The 18,454-nt window shown below is 32.7% G+C and overlaps 1 protein-coding gene and 1 long non-coding RNA gene across 2 annotated transcripts; both read right to left on the bottom strand.

The window, feature by feature from the left end:
• Window positions 1-144: 144 nt before the first annotated feature.
• On the bottom strand, window positions 145-881 carry LOC121746767 (non-specific lipid-transfer protein 1-like). The gene is made up of 2 exons (XM_042140700.1): window positions 468-881; window positions 145-329 (listed from the first exon to the last, which is right to left on the bottom strand). Exons 1-2 carry the CDS (start codon window positions 809-811, stop codon window positions 320-322), a joined length of 354 nt encoding a protein of 117 aa, XP_041996634.1. The 5' UTR covers window positions 812-881; the 3' UTR covers window positions 145-319.
• Window positions 882-12,193: 11,312 nt separating this feature from the next.
• On the bottom strand, window positions 12,194-13,008 carry LOC121799525. The gene is made up of 2 exons (XR_006050327.1): window positions 12,590-13,008; window positions 12,194-12,498 (listed from the first exon to the last, which is right to left on the bottom strand). It is a non-coding gene; the product is annotated as an uncharacterized LOC121799525 (long non-coding RNA).
• Between the last annotated feature and the right edge of the window lie 5,446 nt (window positions 13,009-18,454).

Raw genomic sequence — 18,454 nt, forward strand, 5'->3', positions numbered from 1 at the left:
TGGAATATGAATCTCACTTTTATATATTAGTTTTATAATAGAATATGAATGAAATGAGATAGTGGAATGTAAGGCTCATTTACCATTTATGATAAAAAAAAGTCGAAGTAGACAATTAACGGGGGATGGATGGAGTATCTTTCATTAATTGCAAAAAACCAAGTTCGCTTTATTACTAAATAAATATTATTTCACAAATTATTTCAATACTAATAGGACTCCAAATGGAGGTCGTAAAGATGGTACACTCACAATTTATAAATTACAATCATCTTATTCATATCGCATATATATGTAAACTTTCCGTCACAAACTTCCATCACTGGATCCTGCAGCCACATATAAACACAAATCACGAAATTGCATTAAAAATAGAACTGAATCAACGCATATATAAAATGGGAGTTTTGAAAATATTTACAAATGCCGTTTTAAATTAAATATTATAACAAAGACATTTAAATTACTTGGAGCAGTCCATGGACGGGGAGTAGCGGTAGGGAAGGGCGACGCCACATTTTGAAATGAGGCTATTAATCAAGTCTGGCTTGGCCCCGACGGTTGGCGCAAGAGACTTGATGCAGCCGCACACGGCCTGCCTATCAGGCGTTGTGGCCGCGGCCTTGTTTAAGTTTTTCACGCCATCACAGCAAGAGGCCGCCACTGGTCCGCTTCCTTGGAGGTATGCCAGGCAGGGGGACACGCTGCTCATTACCTGCCCGCATGAGATGGCGCCTTCGGCAGTCACAACCGCCGCCACCACCACAATCACCACCAAACAGACTACCTTAATTTCTCCAAAACCACCCATTTTTTGCCTTAAATATATGTTGTACTTGTTTTTTTTTTTTGGATAGGAATTTGTTGCAAGTGAATAATAGTGCTCTTGCATTGTGACTATATATAGACTGCTGCATGGGCTGCTTGCGTATTTGTTTATAACAATTTTGTTATTATTGTAAATTTGAGAAACTACTTGTCGGCAGAAATTAATCCAAGCAAGGGCGCTTACTGTAAATGATATATGGATAGAAAATAATTTAAACTAATTAATCAATCATTTATTTTAGTATATTGGTTATTTTTGAACTTGATTGAACATTTTAATTATCTTTCAAATATTCAAATTTATGATTCATCAATTTATTTCTCTCATGTCATATTCAAATTGTCATAAAATATACTTCTAGTGGATCTGAGAAAAATATATTCCCTCCGTCCCTTAAATTTTGTTACACATTGAGCAAGCACGAGTTTTAAGAAATGTAATGGTAAATGAGTTAGAAAAAATTAGTGGAGAGTGGGTCCTACATTTATATATTAGTTTTATAATAAAATGCAAGTTGAATGAGTTAGTTGAATATGAGGTCCACTATAAAAAAAATGATAAAAAGTGAAATGTGACAAATTTTGTGGGACGGAGAAAATGGAAAAATGTGACAAAATTTAAGGTACGGAAAAAGTATTTGTCAAAAGTATAAATGTACTACTGGATCGGAGAAATATAACTAGAAGTATACACATTATAATAGTGTCATGAATAACTTAATAATGCTTATTATCAAAAAACAAAAAAAACTTAATAATTCTTCGTCGGTAGAAAGTAAGTCTTTAATACCAAATTGATACATCCATTAAACGATGAAGCAAGTATCAAATTAATTGTTGCAGTTTTGAATCTAACACGCCACGTAGAAATGGTTTTGTATGGCAAATTAGGAAATCGACATAGACTATCACATGGGACTAATTGGCCCAATTATTGATCTTATTTATATCTACCAATTACATTGCGTGTCGTCATGGCAAACTATTCATATTAATTTCACTTATATCTGATTTTTCGAACAAAATATTACTCAAAATTAAAGCTCAATTTATTTTTCCAATAATAATAAATATATGGGTTATACAAATTAAATTATTGGGCCTTCGATACATATAGTTCTTACTCTATACTTATAGCTTTTTCTAAATTTTGTTGCAGGTAAATCTTGTTAATTTTGATCCGTAATGTGTATAATTTGTTTGATTAATTTGAGCTAGTACATGGTAATAATCTCTCCTTCTCCTAAAGAAATAATACGAGTTTTAATGTAAAATTGATAAAAATATAAAAGACTTAATTAGGAAAAGTAATTGAAGTAATATATATTATTAGTAGATAAGACCAACATTATTAGTACTACTAATACCATGTGGTGGTGTACAAGATATTTCAAACATAAGAGTAGACTAGTTTTGATGGATGAATCAAAATGATAAAATAGACTATTTTTTGTAAATGAAAAATATAATAATGAGATAATAGTAGTATAAATTTATTATATTTATTTTTGTAAAATATTTCTGATGACCTCTTCATTATAAAATCAAATACTTACCATTATCATTATTTTCTGTTTCTACATGAAGACATTCATTAAATATTACTGTTTCTACGTGAAGACCTTCATTAACTATAGAGCTGAAATCATAAACGTTGATTTTCTGATTTGATAAATATTAAATAGCCTTTGTATTAGTTTAGTCAAACCACTAAAAAAATCACTAGACAAGTATACTCAAATAAATTATTGTGTCAAATGCTAGTTAAAAAAAAGAAAGAAAAAGAAAAACAGTCATGAAATAAATTGATGATGCAATATGCTACTACTAATTTAATATCTAGTCATATATATAGTTTAAATATCGGTGATATAGTATATGTATTACTTGTATAGGGGTGTTATATTGCTAACTCTCTCTTAAATTGCTAACTACGACTAAATGATAGGCATTGAATCATTAAATCAATGGAAAAGATTATTTATCTACGAATATCAATACGATGCAAAAAATGTCAATAGGGGTATTATTGTCAATTAACAAAAAAGTAGTTATAACCAACTTTTAAAAATTATCTCAAAACTTTAAATGATTATAATTATCTCAATTTATATTATTTTTTACACAAAATATATCAAATTAAAGATAATTTTATAAGGATTCGAACGAGATCTCACTTGCATATATTCCGATGTCAAAATTTGAAAAAAAAATTGAATTTTCATATTTTTCTAGTACCAGGTAAATGTAAACGTACCTATGATAATATGTCAACATAATGCATATACAATGTCAATGTTAAATTATGTTGACATATGCAATTAATCGTGTTGATATGTTTAACAGACTATATTGACATTTTGATCTACAACCCTAATTTTAGTAGTTTTCTTATCTTTTTAAATTTAAATAATAATAAAATAAAAGTACACATGATAATTTGTAGACCACTAGATCTCTATAAATCTTATGGTCTTAAATTAGTTGTAGTTAGCAATTAGGGAGTGAGTTAGCAATTGATCACTCCCCTACGTGTATATTGGTTTAGAATATATTCCATATTTCACAATATTGCCAGTTTTAAAATTAGTTCCAGCTAAACGTGTGGCTTTTATATTTTCATTTGTCAACATATGACTTCTTCCGTTCACAAGAGTATACACTTTTGATTAGTTATAGATTTTAATGCATAATTAATAAAATAAAATAGAGACGGAAAGAAAAATTAATTAAAGTATTGTTAGTAGAGAATGAATCTCCTCTTATTAGAAAAAAAATAGTTTCTAAAATTAGAAAATAGATACTTTGAGGAAAAAAAAGAGTACATGCTTTTATACAACAATATAAAAGAGTGAATGTTTGTTAAACATATCAAATCAGATCGTCTGGTGTGTCTATATTACTGATTTTTTTCTCCACTCTATGACCCTATTAACAAATACTCCTATTTAATTATCTAATCGTGTATGAACATCATTTATTACTTCATGAGTAATCAACTATGTAGATAATTAAATATATATTTTGATCAAATTGTGAAAAGTTTTAGAATAACACGTCACGTTGGGTTGGGTTGGGTTTGGTTTGGGTGAAAAGTTAGGAATTCGGCCGAACTAGCATCCCATTTAATGCGCTAATTAATCAGGACCAATATCTCGTTCTAAATTTCACATTTAGACGTATCCATATATGGCCATTATTTGAAAAGTCTCATGCATTTATTTTTTTTAAACCAATAAATTCTACTCCTACGATTTATGCTTCAGCTTGAATTGACGTACATATTTCGATTTTATACAATAAATTGGACGCATGATACATATATATTTAGCCTAAGATAATTAAAAAGCTCGTTGAGTGTGTAGTTCCGCAAATTCATTTGCAATTAACAATTTTCATGAAGCATATGTCATGACTCATGAGTTATAAAAATATGAAGGATGCTAATATAGTGCATTAACCTTCGCACACACCATATTATATCATAATAACGCTTAAATCTAGGTACCTAAATTTAAGATATAGATGGATGAGACCGACTTTTGGATTTTAGCGAAAATCAATACTCCTTCTGTCTGTTATTAGAGTCCCGATTTACTATTTCAGTCTATTAGTCATTAAAATTTCTGATTCACTTTACAATAAATGGTAGGTATACCTCAGTTTTCACTAATTCATTTCACTCATATTCTATTATAAAACAAATACTATATAAAAAAGGGTCACATCACACATTTCACTATATTTTCTCATTGTACTTTCCTTTATACTCCCTCCATTATATTGTAGATGACTCACTTTTCTTTTAGTTTATCCTAGTGTCCCACCCAAGATAACTCATACTAAAAATAGAAACTCATTTATCTTTATCTTACTTTATTCTCTCCATCTAACATACAAAATAAAACTGCATAAAATTTCGTGTCTCCCAAAGAAGTGGTCATCTTCCTTGGGACGAAGGAAATATTTATTAAAATCCGTGTCCAACTCAAATAAGACTCATAATGGCAGACAGAGCAATACAGATCCACATAGAATTGTATAATGATCCACGCTGGTATAATAATACGTTACATATGAGTTGTATACTGATCCATACTTAATTGTATACTGATACAATTTTTTGTATTTTGTTTTCACAATTACAGATTTTCGTTACATAATTTATATTTTTTTAATAATTAAGAATTCCTCTAAACATGTACAATTAGAATTCCATTAGAATCCTTATAAAATTACCTATAATTTGATACTCCTGACATATTAAAAAATGGGGTTATTTGCCTCTAAATACATGAACCTTTAATATTTTTTTGTTTTTTCCCCAAAACTTTATTTTTTAAATGTAAATACACCGACATTATATTTTTCTAATTTTTCTCCAAAATTAAAAATCAAAACTTATGTGGCAAATTGAAGCCTATGCGGCAATCGAACGACTATCATTTTGATTTTATCAAATAAAAAATTAAAATAAATGAAATTCCACCTCACCTTTCTCTCCGCTTTTCTATTTCTCTCTACCTTCAGTCTTCTTTCCAAACCCAAACATCCATCTTCTTTCCTCTGCCTTAGAATTGATTCGATGATTATTATGTTTTGTCCTAAAGAGATGTTGATTGGAGTTAACTACAAATTGTACTCCCTCCATCCCAACTTAATTGTCACTCTTTTCCATTTCGGTTTATCCCAACTTAATTGTCACACTTCATTTTTAACCATAAATGGTAAGTAGGCCTCACATTCCAATAACTCACTTCACTCACATTTTATTATAAAACCAATATAAAAAAGTGGGTTCCACATTCTACTAACTTTTTCAACCAACTTTTCTTTACATTTCTTAAAACTCGTACCCACTCCAAGAGTGAAAATTAAGTTGGGACGGAGGGAGTAATATGAATTCTTGAAATGTGAACAAATTATTAGGTGAATCTTGTTGGATATGAGAATCAATAATAGTGTTGAGGCACTTTTATATTTGGAGAGAATATGGATATTGATATATTTCACTAAATAGTGAATATGATAATTTTTTATTGGATGATTCTTTTGAATGAATGAAATGGTAGAGATTACAATGGTATTTATAGATGCATACATGACTCTTCAATAACGGACATGACTCTTTACTAAGGGACATAACTATTCACTAAGGTACATGTCTCTTCGTTGAGGTTCATGACTGCAAATTACATTTTCAACACCCCCTCGTAATTTGCAATCTTGAGCATATCACGAGATTTCTCAAATTTCTCTACTGGAATAGCTTTAGTAAGGAAATCCGCAAGTTGCTCTTTTGTTCCAACATATTCCAAACTGATTTCTTCTTTGTTCACCATATCTCGGATGAAATAATGACGTAACTCAATATGCTTTGATCTTGAATGGAACACATGATTCTTTCTCATCGCTATTGCTGACATATTGTCACAATAGATTGTTGTAGCTTCTTTCTGAACTTGTTGTAAATCTTCCAATATCCTTCTCAACCAAATTCCTTCACAAGTAGTATTTGAAGCGGCTATGTACTCGGCTTCAGCAGAAGATAATGCCACTGACTTTTGCTTCTTTGAGCTCCATGAAACTACAATAGTTCCAAGTGAAAATAAGTAGCCCGAAGTGCTCCTTCGGTCATCCAAAGAACCTCCCCAGATAACTTCGGTCATCCAAAGAACCTCCCCAGTCACTATTTGTATAGCCAATCAACTTCCAATCAACTTCTTTCACATATTTGATGCTCATCTTATTTGTTCCTTGAAAATATCTCATTATCCTTTTGGCTGCTGCAAAATGAAGTTTAGTTGGTTCATTTAAGAATCTTAAGAGCATACTCACAGCATGGACAATATCGGGCCTCGTGTTGGTGAGGTAGATAAGTGAACCAACAAGGTTTCTAAAGAGTTGTGCATCAATTTTTTCAGACCCAACATCATTCTGTAATTTATCACTTGTTGCCATAGGAGAGAAAACTGGATTGCAGTTATCCAAGTGAAATTTCTTCAAGAGAACTTCAATGTACTTTTCTTGTGATGTGAGTATTTCTCCTCCGGATTGCTTCACTTGGATTCCAAGAAAATACTTCATGATTCCAAAATCTGCCATTTCGAATTCCTCCATCATTCTTTGCTTGAAATCTTCTATCATGTGTATGTTAGTACCCATATAGATAAGATCATCTACATAGATGCAAACAATCATCATATCATGATTCTCTTTCTTCACATATAAAGAAGGCTCATTGAGACTTCGATGAGAACCATCTTTGAGAAAATATCCATCAATTCTGCTATTCCAGGCTCTTGGAGCTTGTATATGGCCATACAGAGCTTTCTTCAATCTATACACCTTGGCTTCTTCTCCTTCAAGTCTTCAACACAAAAACCTTGAGGTTGTACAACAAACACCTCTTCCTCTAGCTCCCCGTTTAGAAATGTTGACTTGACATCTAGTTGAAATACTTGAAGCTCAAGTTGTGCTGCAAGTGCAAGTACAACACGAATAGTCTTCATTCTCACAATTGGTGCAAAAGTTTATGTGAAGTCAATTCCCGGCTGCTGCGAGTACCCCTTCACCATAAGTCTGGCTTTATACTTTTGGATGCTTCCATCTTCTTGATATTTTGTTTTATAGAACCATTTCAATCCAATAACATCTTTATGTATTGGTCTATCGACCAACTCCCAAGTGTTCTTCTCTGTCATGGAAATTTCTTCCTCTATAGCTTTTCTCCAAATTTCTTTGTTGTTTGCAACTTCAAAATTTCTAGGCTCACTAGTATAAAGAGCAAATTCGGATACCTCATATATTTCTTGTAATGAACGAGTCTTTCTTATTGGAGATTTTGGACTTGAATCTGCAACATGATCAGGAGGACTTTGAGGTGGAGTAGGATTTGAACATTGAGGTGGAGGAACGCCACGGTCTTCTTCATCGTCTACGTTTGATGATTCATAATCATCTAGAGACAGATGCTCTGATTCGTCTTCCCAGTTCCATGATGTTGTTTCATCAAAGATCATATTTTTTCTCATGTGATTGCCGCAATCGTTGTCCATGTACAATATTTCTTGTGATTTATGTTCAGGAATCATACAAGAGAAGAGTTGTTCAACTTCATCTTTGGAAAAATGTGCTTCATTTTGCTTCCCTTCTTTCTTTTGATGGTAGCGATCCCTTTGCGAATGATTTGAATTCTCGCAATTTTTGCACTTGAAATAACACTCGTTTGTGTTATGATTAGTCTTTTTGCAAATTTTGCAACAAAGACTTTAATTTCTTGATTGATTTCCTCCTCTTCCTTGAAAAGATCTGCCATTATTTTGAAATGTTTGTCCTCTGACTTTTCCTTTGCTTTGTTGTTCTGGGTTCGAAAAGTTCATCGACCTAAATGCTTCCTCTAGGGGCTGATTATTTGAAGACCTTCCAATTTTTTCTTCATGCACTTGAAGAGAGCATGTAAGATCATGTAGGGTATAAATTGATAAATCCTTAGACTCTTCGATAGCAGCAACAATGTAGTCATATTTTGGTGGAAGACTCCGAAGGATTTTTTGAACTCTTTTCTTTTCTTCAATTACTTCTCCAAGACTTCTAATTTGAATCACGATCTCGGCAACTCGGGTAATATAGATTTGCATGGTTTCACCATCTTTCTTTGATTAATTATCAAACTCTCTCCAAAGAGATTGTAGTTTGATAGAAGTTACCTTATCATTGCCGTGAAATCCTCCCTTCAATATATTTCAAGCTTCTTTGGATCGTTTGATACCATGAATTCATGGATATATGGATTTAATCAGCCCTTGTTGAATAAATCTCAAGGCGCTTGCATTTCTTTTCACATTTTTCTTGAAGTCATTTTATTGAATTTGGCTCCATTCCTCTCCATTAGTTTGTTGTTGTGGTAGTTCTTGAAACCCATCTCCATTTGATTACTCCAATAATCGAAGCCCTTCGAAGATGGGAACTTGATTCGGAGTATAAGAAAACATGGAAATGCTTGATGTCATGTTAATACAAGGCTCTAGATACCACTTTGTTGGATATGAGAATCAATAATAGTGCTGCGGCACTTTTATATTTGGAGAGAATATGGATATTGATAAATTTCACTAAATAGTGAATACGATATTTTTTATTGGATGATTCTTTTGAATGAATGAAATGGTGGAGATTACAATGATATTTATAGATACATACACGACTCTTCACTAAGGGACATGACTCTTCACTAAGGGACATGACTATTCACTAAGGTACATATCTCTTCGTTGAGGTTCATGACTGCAAATTACATTTTCAACAAATATGACTACATTGGATTTATGTTTTTATTTGACTGTTTTCATGTATGTAATTTGGGGGTTGCTTAAGAAAAAACAACACCAACCATTATTTTGTTATGTGAGTAGAACAAAGTTGCAGCTAGTGTTTGAGTGGTGGCGGAAGGGACAAATTGCTGCTGCGGGTAGAGTGGTAGACTGGTAGCTGAAGAAGATAAAATTGGTAGAGAGAAAGAGAAAGGGATTGATAGGCGAGGTGGAATTTTTTTAATTTATTTTTAATGATTAAAATTAAAACGACGTAGTTTTGACTGTCACATAAGTTTTGATTTTTTATTTTGGGGAAAAAATAGAAAAGTACAAAGTTCGTGTATTTACATTCAAAAATAAAGTTCGGGGAAAGAACAAAAAAATATTGAAATTTCGTGTATTTATATGCAAATAACCCTAAAAATACTCCATCTGTCCTACCATATGGACGTCTCTTTTATTTTTGGGGTATTCCACAGCTATTGCTATTTTTAGCAAAAAGCAATGAGTGGGGTCGGGTGTGGCCGTGAATACCCTCAAGAACCTCCTAAAATCAGTCGTCGACCCAGCACTGCACCGGCTCCGACCCCACACTATGATGGCTTCGTCTCAATGGAAGAGAAATGAGGAAGAGAATTAGACAAAAACATGTTAGGGGAAAGGTGAAATAGTTTCACCGAAGAGAAAAAGCTTCACGAAAAAATTGAAAAAGAAGAAAAATTGGAAAAGAGAATAATGCAGAAGAAGCGGCGCAATTAAAGCTATAATTCGTTTTAGTAAACCTAGGGAATTTAATTTAACATGGGGTTATTTTATATCTTTTTTAAGTGTAAACGTAAATACTAGAAGTATTATTAACATGTGTTTGTTTGATTTAATTATGTTTTATTAATAGTCCAAGTAAATTCAAAATGTGTAAATTATTAAAATTAATTGTCATTTAGTATGATTCATTAATTTCATTTGATTTGACTCTTATTTTTATTTGCAGTTAAATAACAATAATATTTGTAAAATTACAAATAAAATCAATAGTATTCTAAGAAGTAAACAAAAGTATAGTTAGAATAATAAAGAGGATGAAATATTAAAAATTTTATAACAGCCATATCAGTTAAATTATTGTATGATGTGTTTTTATATATTTTCAAAAATATGGATACTGGCATTAATTAATTACCGTGCTTAACAAAAAAAATACAATATTTAAATTGTATTAATATACTAGTATATAATAATTATTTAAATATTATATTATGTACTATTATTAATTATTTTTCAACCCCACGAATTCGGTTTTCTAGAGTATATTTCATCTCTCTTACTTTATTATTTCACCTACTTTATTTTCTTTTCACTCTATCTACTTTTTTCTCTCTATCTTCCCACTTATGATAGGATGGAGGACGTAATTTAAATAAAAAAGTTATTACAAATTTGGTATTTTGTGGTATTTTATGGCATTCTTTCATTTGCAAGATATTGATTTTGTACTGCTCAGATTTAGTCAATATTAGTCTATACTTTATTCGTCTCATATCAAAGTGACACATTTTTTACTTTAGTTTCCTTTTACTTTTACTATTTATTAGTATGATTTTTACAAAACAAGTGCAAAAAAATTATGTCACATAAAATGGGACAAAGGGAGCAGGATATTGTTCTTATTTCATGTCATATATTTTTACACAATTAGTATTTATTTACGTTCAATTTTAGCATCATCCGAAATTTTCATAATAAAATGTTTACATTTTATATATATGATTTTTATCAATATGTATTGCATTAACCACATATTAATTTTGTTGTTAGCAACTATTAGACCATTAAGTTAGCTCGAAATTTGAACATTTAGAGTTAAGTTTAAAATTTTATAATCCGATAAAGTTTCATTTATATTAGCCAGTACCCAACTAGTTTGCGATATGATGATCCTCGCTGACTTGGTCCGACATCCCTACCCAAACTAGATTATTAAAACGTAAGCCTCAATGTTTTAAAAATCGGACCGGACCGGCCGGTTCGACCGGTCGGACCGCGAACCGGTAGGTAGTCCGGTCCGGTTCACCCCTTTAAACCACCATTGCATCGAACCGCCGTGAACCGGTGGAACAGGCCGGTCGGACCGGTTGGACCGTGAACCGGAAACCGGTTTTCTATTTTTTTTCAAAATTTTTTAAAATTTGTTGTTAGTAGAGATTGAACTCATGACCTCTCTTCTAGTTAAGAAGACATCTACCACTCCACCACATGGGCTCATTGAACAATTTGAACATTAAATATTTTTATACATTAACCATTAATTTTATCTACAAAAACTAATAATTCATATTAATTTTATTATTCTTTAATATAATTGTTAATTATAATATATATAATTATCATCCTTTGTATTTTAATGATGCTCTACTTACCACCTATATTATTATTAGTACCATATAAGATTCATTATTTACTATAAATAAATTTTTTATATTACATACTTAATTTATATACCCTAGCTATTGACATTAATGAATAATCTTATCTAAACTAATTAATAAGTATTTAATTATATATTATTTTACAAAATAAATTTTATTAAATTAATATAAACATTATCTATTTTAATACATGAAATATTAAATTTTTTTATCTAGACTAACTAATATTAAATATATATATCTGAATATATTTACTAAATTTTAATATTATTTATATTTATAAATCACTAATTATCTATAAGGTTTAATGTTTTGTGATATATTATTAATTGTAAATCATTTACTAAATTTAATATATTTTTATATATATTTGCAACGATTAGACCGGTGGTTCGACCGGTTGGGCCGGTTGAACCGTGAACCAGTAACGTCGCCGGTTCGCTTGCCGGTCCGGTTTTTAAAACATTGGTAAGCCTAAATGAGGTGATAATGTATTAGCTAATCTTTACTTACCAATCAAAATTGGTTTACTTGGCCCACATTTATTTTTTATTTATTTAATTTGTACTCCATATAGTTATAATTAAAAATGGGTTACTTCTAGATTCAAATCAATAGCACCAATAAAAAAAAGTGTTTTTTTAAATTAAAGCAACCATCTAGTATTACAGAAACTTTGATACTTTGATACTTATAATCACACCAAACAACGTAACGACAGAAAACTAATTAAAACCATTAAAGTTTATTACATATCGCCTTATGCTAGCAATAACTAATATTGCCTTATCACAACGCTACAAATAGTAAATAAATCATAACTATATAGATCCATAAAATGTTTATTTAAAACGTGATCCTGCAATTTAAGCTACAAGTGGAAAAGCAAATGCAAGCTTCTACCATGTCCGTTCAATTATTAGTAGACCCTGAAAAAATAATCATTTATTAGTTTTATAAATAGGCATTAAAATAAGATAAATAAAAGAATATATGTACAATAAAGAGATGGTATATTACTTGTTACAGTTAATGTTGGAGCTGAGACTGGGAACTTTGACCTTACACTTTGTAGAAATGGAGGAAATTGTATGAGAATTTATTTTGTAAGATTTAACGAAACCTTTCACACACTGGCAAATAGTCTTTCGTGCCGCTGGGGTATTGGCTGACTTGCTTAAAGACTTAATTCCACTGCAGCAGCCCGATGACACTGTTCCGCCCTTCTGCAAGGCGGAACTACATGCTTGCAAGCTGCTCGCCACCGAGTCACAAGTTACAGCATGCGCCTTGGGGGCGAGCAACATCACACTTAAAAACAATACAATGAAAGTAGCCCAATATTTGGCCATTGAGAATATGTTAGATTGTTCTAGTGTGGATGAATGGATGGTGTTGGATTGAAGGATTTGGGGGTAAAATGACTTATATATATAGTGTAGTTTTTTATTATTGATGAAAAATTATGGATTACGTGGCGAAATATATTAATGTAGAGATTAATAATTTCCGAGAAATAAATAAGTAGAGTGATTATTTCGTTCTCCTGTATCTATATGATTTAGTGGGTACCTCTTCTATTATAAAGTTTTATAGGGAAATTACATAATTACATTCTAGAACCTATTTTTATATTGCTAAAATATACTACTCCGTATAAATCAGTTTAGGAATACAACAGGGCTAAATATAACCTTTTTTTGCTATAACTCATCATTTTACATAATCAATATGAAGAAGATTATGGATAACTATTTTATTAACCAATTTTAATAAATAATCATATAGAAGTCGAAGAATCAGTATTTAAAAAAATTCATGTTTGCAACTTGCAAGATAAATAATTTAATTAGGTTATAAATATATTTGAAGGGGAGGGAGGGTGTAGGGTTGGCGGAACGGCGCAAGCTTTTGTGTGAATTATAAAAGCTTAATTTTTGCAATTTGTTGCCACTAGATAAGTTGATATCTAACTCTACCTACCTAGATTTAGATAGGTCCATGCATCAATAATAAACACCCTGTAATTGTTGGCGCAAATTGGGAAACATTTAATTTTACTCATAAATAAATATCAAGATAAGGTGAATTAGCGCAATTCCAGGTTGAATATACTCATGAATATGAACGTACAATTGTGATAAACTACTTCCATTTTTGGACAGAAGATCAAAGTAATATTATACCAAAATAAATTAAATAGAGAAATAATAAATTATGAATAATAATAGATTGAAGAGATAATAAAATAAATATTTTCTGTTAATAAAATGAATCAACTAGATGCAATACAATTTACTTAAAATATTATATAAATATCAAGAAAGTGCAAATACTAGCAACTCGAACTCAATGTTGAGTATACCGGTGAACATGAATGTACAATTGTGATAATATATACATCCTCCGACTATTTTTTAATACGTCATTTTAATTTTCCATAAATTTGTGGAGAAAAAAATTAATATAATGTACTATATCTTATTTTCACTACAACGAAAAACGGCTAAGGAAATTTTTAATGCTATTAAGGACGCTAGTTTGTGTGTCTAATTATACCACATGCAACTCTTCATAAAACGTTCTTATTGTTGGCGTCCCAACTAAAATTAGTGGATACAAAGAAACGTGTGCTAAAAAAAGTAAAAGATTAAGATAATTTGTCATCAACTTAGGGACATTTTCTTTTGCATCATAAATTATTATTGTTTTTAAAATTTTCAAATGCTAGTAATCGCGTCCTCAGTTTTGATGTCCTTAAAAGATTACTTTTTTGTAGTGTTTCATATATTAATTTCATAATAAAATATAAATAAAATTTTGCAATAAAATATAATAAAATAAAATTGTGATATAGTATTTAATTAAATGCACATAAAAGGAAACATAAGATAGTAGTACTAAATAGTGGCACAAGGAGTAATAATTAATTGTCTACTAACCCTTCATATACAATCATTTGCCTCGACAATATTTCGTCCGCCCATCATTATGAGTTGGATTTTATGAAATGTTAAAAAATTAGATGAAAAAAGTGTTAGGAATTGTTGCGGTCAAAGGACTTTGACCAAGAATACTTCCAACGAAACATTTACTTTTGTGAAATTAAATAATATAACGTCGATCTACGTTTGGAGTAGATGACCGTGGTATATTCATTTTCTCAAATCCGATTCCCGGTGAGTGAGAAATAATGGATTAAAGTTGTGAAATAATTACTAGTTAATTAAATGAGCTATGAGAGAAGCCATGTGATTAATTAAGTGTTAATTATCTCACATAGGAGATTAGACACATCTTTTAATGTGTATTTATTAAGTAAACTAATACACTTAATAAATTTTAGTGGACTAAGATGGGTTGAAGAGCCCACACGCGCGCGTCGAGCCGAGCCGAGCCGTGCCCGTGCCCGCGCCCGTGCCCGAGCCCGTGCCCTTGAATTTTGGCAATTGGTCTTTGGACTCGACCCAAGGCTGGTTAGCGTAGTTCTTTTTTGACCACCAACGTTTCCACGCTAGCGAGCCAAGTAGGATGACACATCGTCAGTATGACGCGGTAAGAACCTACATGGCTGACACGTGATGAAGTCCACGTCATGACGAACCTAGACGCGCGCGTGTCCCGATGCGTCAAGGAGCAGCTCTCGTAACGGTTTGTAACGCCCGTAACGTTCGGCGGTTACAACCTCGCAACGATGACAGCCATCATGGCTGTTGACCCCCAGCAGTGGACTGAGCCTATAAATAGGCTAGCCATTCCATGCATCTTAATACAACATTCACAAGCATTTGCATCATAAGCTCTCTCCCTCCCTGCATTGTCTTTCTGTCGAAGCTCTGCCCTCTCCTCCATCCAGTTCGCCCGAGCTCTGTTGATTGCGGTGCTGCTTCACCAGAGACGTAGCCGTTTTATCTTTGGGGACGACACGCCAAACCGAGAGCACTACCGAGACGTATCTCGTCTTGCAGAAAGAGGCCTCCTCGACTCGGCTAAGTTTATTTTCTAGTATCGTTTCGTTGTATTTTCAGTTTCTGTTGTTCTTTCTTGGGTTGTATTACGCCCGATTTTTTGGTTTATCTCCTGTAATTCCAATCACTGTACTAACAAAAAGTTAGTGGAATATAAGTCTCACTCGTATATTTTCCTCCGTCCATTATAAACATATGGAATTTAGGTAATTCAATCGTATATTTTTTATGAATTAATTAATTGGACAAAAGTTCATGTTTGTATCATCATATAATCCTTCACTTTCTCAATTTTATCAATCGAATTCATAAGGTATTAGAAACGCATGTTTTAAGTTTTTAATTAACTAATAAAAACTTTGATATGCATCAACTCGAGAGAGAACTAAAACAACAGATTCTGTTTTAATATTTGATTTAGTGAGCTAGTTTTGGTTATTTTTTGTTTGAGCTGGGCGAGAAAATATATTGTCACTACCACAACTCTCTAATACTAGTGAGTGTAGCTATTTCGCAACTAAATTAATCTCATCAATCATAACTCATCGCAAAAGGAATAATTAACTCGAGAAAATGGTCTCGAAGGCGAATGAGTACAAAATCAAGTCATAATCAGAGTATTTAAACCAATTACATAGTTTTTCCTAGCACATTATTTAAATGCAGCGGAAGGTTCCAAGACAAAATAGTATGTATGAAGACATACTACTTTTGGCTACCTAACTATTTATTAACGGTCTCTTCCCAACACCTTCGTCGCCTCAATCACGTTCAACATGCACGTTAGAAAAGAAACATGTAGTGTTGAGTATTTGATATACTCAGTGAGCACAGTGCCAAAATAATTCCATTTAATTGTCAGCCATAGTTGAGTGAACACGAGATTTTTATTTAAAGGGTCCGAGTCACTAAATCCTTTTCATTTCATAATATTGATTGCGCAATCACATAAACATAGATACCATGTCCGAACGTATGTGAACCGGGAATGTGGCCATATTCCACGACGGTCACTGGATCGACCAACTCTAAAGCTAGCACACGGTCCCCATATGTGTACACTAGTCCGAGTAGGGTTTGCAGCCCTACTGAGACCCGAATTCGATTTAACATGATTGGCATAGTGTCACGACCACATCTCCCTAGTCAAAGAAAGTGTTGCTATATCGCGACTAAAACTTACTGAAGCTGTCTCAACTCATCATAAGATGCTTAAATCAAAGGAAACATTGTCTGAAATGTGTTGAGGGTACAAATCATACTGAATCAGAGTAGTTATGGAACAATTGTCTTTGCTAAAAGAAAGTTCTAAATTTTTGCAACGAAAGAGTACCAAGACAGATGTAATATGTATGAAGACATGCTATACCAGCTATCTTCCTACTTATTTAGCCTTCTGTCCAAACACCTCCTCGGCTTTGACATCGATCAACCTGCACATTAAGGAAAACAATATGCAGGGCTGAGTACTTGATGCACTCAGTGGGCTCATGCCGAAAACATTTCTCTTTAGTTGTCAGCCAAGTTGAGTGAACGCGGAGTTTTTCTGAAAACAAGTCCCGGTCACTAAAACTGTTATTTCTTTCTGACAATAGACTGCAATCATTTAAACTTCTGATGATATACCATATCGGATCTGTGTGAACCGGGAATGTGGCCACATTCCAACGGTCACTGGACCGCCCAACCTGGCGCTAACACATGGTCCCTATGTGTACACTAGTCCGAGTAGGGTTTGCGGCCCTACTGGGACCCGAATTCGATTAAACTGGTTTGGCATAGCCAACATATAGGTAATCATAAACAAAACATGGCATAACAACTCACTCAAAATAAATCATGTTTTAACATAAAACACGCTTTAAAAGAAAGAAGAGCCCACCTCTTTCGTTTAAACTTTCAAATGAGCGTTCCTTGACTGGATTTTACTTGTAGTACGACAATGTCCCTTCATAAACAAATAATATACTTAATCTAGGCTTAAGTAATCATTTATCTTGCGTGCATGCATGCCTAAGAGTGCTCTTTTTCTTTTCTCTTTCTTCTTTCTAAATCCATAAGATTCTTGAGCATTAATTAAATCAGGTGATTTAATTTACTTGGGACCTTGCCGAATTTCTCGAGTATTAGTTAATTTCCTCGATTCTTATCTCTAATGATTTCCCACTATTTTATCTGGGAAGACTTTAGAGGAGTCTATAAGAAATTTTGATACTTTAATTAGCGGCTCACGCTATGATCTAGATTATCATATGTCCAATTTGCATTTAAATACTCTTGGATTTAATTTCTTAAGTAATTCCTATTGGATTTAATTTTTTAAGTAAATCCTCTCAGATTTAATTACTTAAGTCTCAAATTTATCTAGGGCCGTGGCTCAAATGTTCCGTGGCCCTTAATGACATGAACCGACCTTGATTTATTTTAAACCCTTCTGGCCCAAAATTAAATGGAGGGTCCAAATTCTTTTGTTGCTTAAATTCCCTGGTCCAAACTAAAAAGGACCAAACTGAAAAAGGAGGCGGCCCCAATTAAGAAAACATACTCCCTCCCACCGTCGGCTCTTCCTCACTCCCAAAATCCCCAATTCAATTTCAGGACGAAATTCCAAGAAACAGCCTCATGGCGATTTTTATCCGCCATTTGTACCCCGAAAAAAAAGTTTCCAGAGAGGGGAAAGACGCGACAAGCTGTCGCGTGTTTTAACTAAACACGCTTGAAGCTCTCGCGTGTTTAATTAAACACGCATCAGTCTCTCGCGTGTATATGTAACACGCGACACGCTCTCGCGTCTTTAAGCAAACACGCAACACGCTCTCGCATGTCTCCCTTGAATTACAAAGTCGGTCCAGAAGGCAGAAACCTCACTTTGGACCTCACTTCCACCTCGCTCATTCTCTCCCTCTCAGCGACGGCC

This window comes from Salvia splendens, chromosome 1, assembly GCF_004379255.2.
Source record: "Salvia splendens isolate huo1 chromosome 1, SspV2, whole genome shotgun sequence".
NCBI classification, from domain to species: Eukaryota; Viridiplantae; Streptophyta; class Magnoliopsida; order Lamiales; family Lamiaceae; genus Salvia; species Salvia splendens.

Bases quoted from the DNA above. Each gene is read 5' to 3' on its own strand.
- LOC121746767 (XM_042140700.1), bottom strand. From the start codon at position 811: ATGGGTGGTTTTGGAGAAATTAAGGTAGTCTGTTTGGTGGTGATTGTG.